Here is a 3,909-nt window from a genome sequence, read left to right as displayed (position 1 = left end):
GAGAATTTATGATTATGTCTCCTGAACCAGAGTTTATCGCTTAAGTTGATTATGCCTCATGAACCAGAGTCTGTCGCTTAAGTGCGGTTTATCTTGATTCACGTGATTTGCATGTTATTTCGTGAGCCCATGTGGTTTATCCAGTGCGCACCGGAAGGGTAGCGGCTGCGGGTTCCGTACGATAAAAAAGTAGTGAAATCAAAATAACACTTAAAAAAGAGGTTCACTTATTAATAAAAATCAATGTTCTAAAAATCCCTTATTGTAAAAAAAATCACGATTAATCCCGGATTAATACTTAAAAAATATTTGGCCTATCTATTTTTTGAAATCCGATTAATATTTATAAATAATTTTTGAAATATATATTTTATAAAAAATAAGGTACATATATTAAATATTATTTATATATTTAAATATATCCGATTTTTGTTCCGATTAATCCCAATTTTCGGATTAATCCATAATCGGTACCTAAACCGATTAGTACCGATTACCGATTTTTACAACCATGATAAAGATTATTAATTTTATTGATAAATAGATGTTTCAACGATATTAAATTTAACTACACAATTCGTAATTTTGAATCCATCCGAAACTCGACAGATTAAATTTGGATAATCCGAAAAAATGTATATTTATATTTGATTTTACAATATTCAATTCAAATCCGACGCATTATAATCTCTGTGAGTTGTTAATTTTTATTAGTCACTTTCATATAAATATAAAATAAAACATATCTCCCGTTTGTTAATATAAAACTTAATAATTATAAAACTGTATCTGGTGTTATTTATCTTTTTGAACATGTCGCATTACTCAAAGGTGAATATCTCTTGGGTTGATAACGTGTAGTCTGTGATATTTACAACTAACCCACCCCCAAAATTCGTATACAAATTACTGTACTTTCTCTCGGGTTTTTATCTTTCCTAGGTGTAGTTACAAACTACAGGAAGTTTATTTACATGCATAAAATAGACTTAAATTACATCGTCTTTATCCAATCACCGATCCTCCCTCCCTTTGAAAACACTCTACTCATATTCTCAACTCTATCTCTCTGCACACAACAATCTCCAAAATAACTCTCAAATAATCAAATCAACAAAAACTAAATCCAACCCCCTTCATAATTCTTAATCTCACATTCTGGGTACTCTCTCGTTTAGCCAAAAAAACAATGACTTATTATCACTCTCTCGTCTGCGCTATCCTTATTTTCTCTCAACTCTTCACTGCTGTAAAACCCGATCTCGCCACTGACAAAGCTGTCCTCCTAGCACTACGCACCGCCGTTAGAGGACGGACCCTTCTCTGGAACACTACGGAATCCTCCCCATGCAAATGGGTTGGCGTGCAATGCATAAGTAATCGTATATCAGAACTCCGGTTGCCTGGCATGGGTCTAGCTGGTAAGTTACCAGAAAATATTCTTGGAAACTTAAGTCAGTTAGTCACACTGAGTCTCCGGTTCAATGCACTATCAGGATCACTCCCTTCGGATCTCTCGTCTTTAGGAAATCTTCGAAATCTTTATCTTCAGTCTAATCAATTTTCCGGTCCATTACCTACATTTATATTTTCTTTGAAGAATTTAGTTAGGCTAAGTTTGGGCTCGAATAATTTTTCGGGGCCTATTTCAAGTGATTTTAGTAAGTTGAATCGTCTAGGTACTTTATATTTGGAGCAAAATCAGCTTACTGGTGAAATTCCAAATTTGGATTTTCCAGGTTTAGTTCAGTTTAATGTTTCTGATAATTTGTTGACGGGTAGAATACCCAAAAAGTTGTCGAGTAAGCCAAAGAGTGCATTTGCTGGAAATGCTTTATGCGGACGGCCTCTTAAGTCTTGCAATGGAAATGGTACGAAGAGGAAGGTTAAATTTTCCGTTGGCCTGATTGCTGGAATTATTGGTGGATTTGTTGTGGTGGTTTTGGTTATTTTTGTGATTTTGTTTCTGGTTTGTTGTAGAAGGGGTGGCAAAAAAGATGAAGTGAGCGTTTTTAGGCCAAGTAAAGAAAGTGAAGTTGTTAAAATTCCAAAAGAGAAGAATGTTGAGAATGAAGATTATTTTACTGCTTATCCAGGATTGAACGAAAAAGGAGAGAGTGTTTCGGGAAAGAAATTAGTGTATTTTGGGAAAACAGAGAAGAGTTTTGATTTGGAAGATCTTTTGAGAGCTTCTGCTGAGGTGCTGGGGAAAGGGACATTTGGGACAGCGTATAAGGCCATTTTTGATTCGGGAATGGTGGTGGCAGTGAAGAGATTAAAAGAGGTAGTGGTGCCTGACAAAGTATACAGGGAAAAGATTGAGGCTGTGGGGAAAATGGATCATGAGAATTTGGTGCCTTTGAGAGCATATTTTTATAGTGTCGGGGAGAATCTGCTTGTTTATGATTACATGCCAATGGGGAGTTTATCTGCACTTTTGCATGGTGAGATAACATTCTTGCAATTACGATATAGTTTATTAATTTTCCAACATCACTCGTGAAGTGAGTATCTAATCCTGTCATATTTTCATAGTAGCTCATCCGTGATTTACATGAATTTGCAGGGCTCTTTCTAAATAATATACGTAATTAAGTGGTCTCTCTATCAGACACTGATCAAATTATTTAACTTACTGGAACCTTTGGTCTAGCTTTCCTTGTAATCCTGCTTCATGTTTACAGGAAGCAGAGGTGCTGGTAGCACTCTCTTAAACTGGAAAGTACGAACAGCGATTGCCCTTGGCGCTGCCCGTGGTGTTGCATACATTCACTCACAAGGACCAACAGTTACCCACGGAAACATTAAATCATCAAATATCCTCCTCACTACGTCATATCAGGCTCGCGTGTCTGACATTGGGCTTGCTCAATTGGTTGGGCCCAACAGTAGTCCCAACCGTGTTAATGGCTATCGAGCACCAGAGGTGACTGATGCTCGTAAAGTCTCTCAGAAAGGAGATGTCTACAGTTTTGGTGTGCTGCTATTGGAGCTCTTAACAGGCAAGGCTCCCACTCATGCCTTCTTAAACGAAGAGGGTGTTGATCTGCCAAGGTGGGTACAATCTTTTGTGAGGGAAGAGTGGACAGCTGAGGTTTTTGATGTTGAGCTCCGTAAGTATCAACATGCCGAGGAGGATATGGTTCAGCTTTTGCAACTTGCAATCTCTTGTTCTGCTCAATACCCTGATAAACGTCCTCCAATAAACGAGGTAGCACAGAAAATTGAAGAACTTTATGAATCTGGTGTATAACAAGGCTCATAAAATGACATAATCAAAACGAGTTCAATTGCATGGCCACCTTGTGCTGCAGTGTACTGGAGATTCATCAATCATTGAGATGTTATTATATAATATCTTTTGCAGACATATGATTTAAATTTAAAATTGTTTCATTATTCTTAAGGCTCTTTTTTAAGCAAGAGTCCGTGTGCATTTTCAATTGCTTTCATATGCCCACATTGTTATTCTTTTGAAAATATTGTATTTTAGAATGTAATTTTGATTAGCATAATTCTGTAAGGCCAAATGTTACTCTCTTTTTTTTGTTTAATGAAAAAAAGCTTTCAATTTCTTGTGCTTTGTCTGTAAAGCCCTGTGATTAATCTGATCTTCTCTTCTTCCGCTTTCTGGTCAGTTTTGATTTTCTGTAATGCTTGTGTGTGCGAGTGTGTGTTGTGCTTGCAGTTTCGCACGTTAGCAAGTCATGTCATGTAAACAGGGAGTTAGGGGAACTTCATAATTATAATATGCAATCCCAACTAACAGCACTCAAAGTGTTGGTCACCCTTGGCTGCCATGTAACAACATTTTCTTTGGATAAATGAGTTGTCCAATTAATGAATCTGAACATTAAACTAGTATTATATTTATAAATATTCATAAAAATACATCATATTGTACAATTA

The 3,909-nt window shown here is 36.4% G+C and overlaps 1 protein-coding gene across 1 annotated transcript; it reads left to right on the top strand.

The window, feature by feature from the left end:
• Positions 1-991: 991 nt before the first annotated feature.
• On the top strand, positions 992-3,576 carry LOC141712221 (putative inactive receptor kinase At1g48480). The gene is made up of 2 exons (XM_074515067.1): positions 992-2,444; positions 2,685-3,576. The coding sequence occupies exons 1-2, from the start codon at positions 1,190-1,192 to the stop codon at positions 3,251-3,253; spliced, it is 1,824 nt and encodes a 607-aa protein (XP_074371168.1). The 5' UTR covers positions 992-1,189; the 3' UTR covers positions 3,254-3,576.
• The last annotated feature ends 333 nt before the right edge of the window (positions 3,577-3,909 follow it).

The sequence above is a fragment of the Apium graveolens genome, chromosome 3 (assembly GCF_009905375.1).
Source record: "Apium graveolens cultivar Ventura chromosome 3, ASM990537v1, whole genome shotgun sequence".
Lineage (NCBI taxonomy): Eukaryota > Viridiplantae > Streptophyta > Magnoliopsida > Apiales > Apiaceae > Apium > Apium graveolens.
Note: the sequence above shows the minus strand (reverse complement) of the source record. Positions and strands in the feature narration are given on the sequence as shown.

Excerpts from the sequence above, each read along its gene's own strand:
- LOC141712221 (XM_074515067.1), top strand. The coding sequence starts at position 1,190 with ATGACTTATTATCACTCTCTCGTCTGCGCTATCCTTATTTTCTCTCAA. Across the intron at positions 2,445-2,684 it reads TTTATCTGCACTTTTGCATG|GAAGCAGAGGTGCTGGTAGC; the intron begins GTGAGATAACAT and ends TCATGTTTACAG.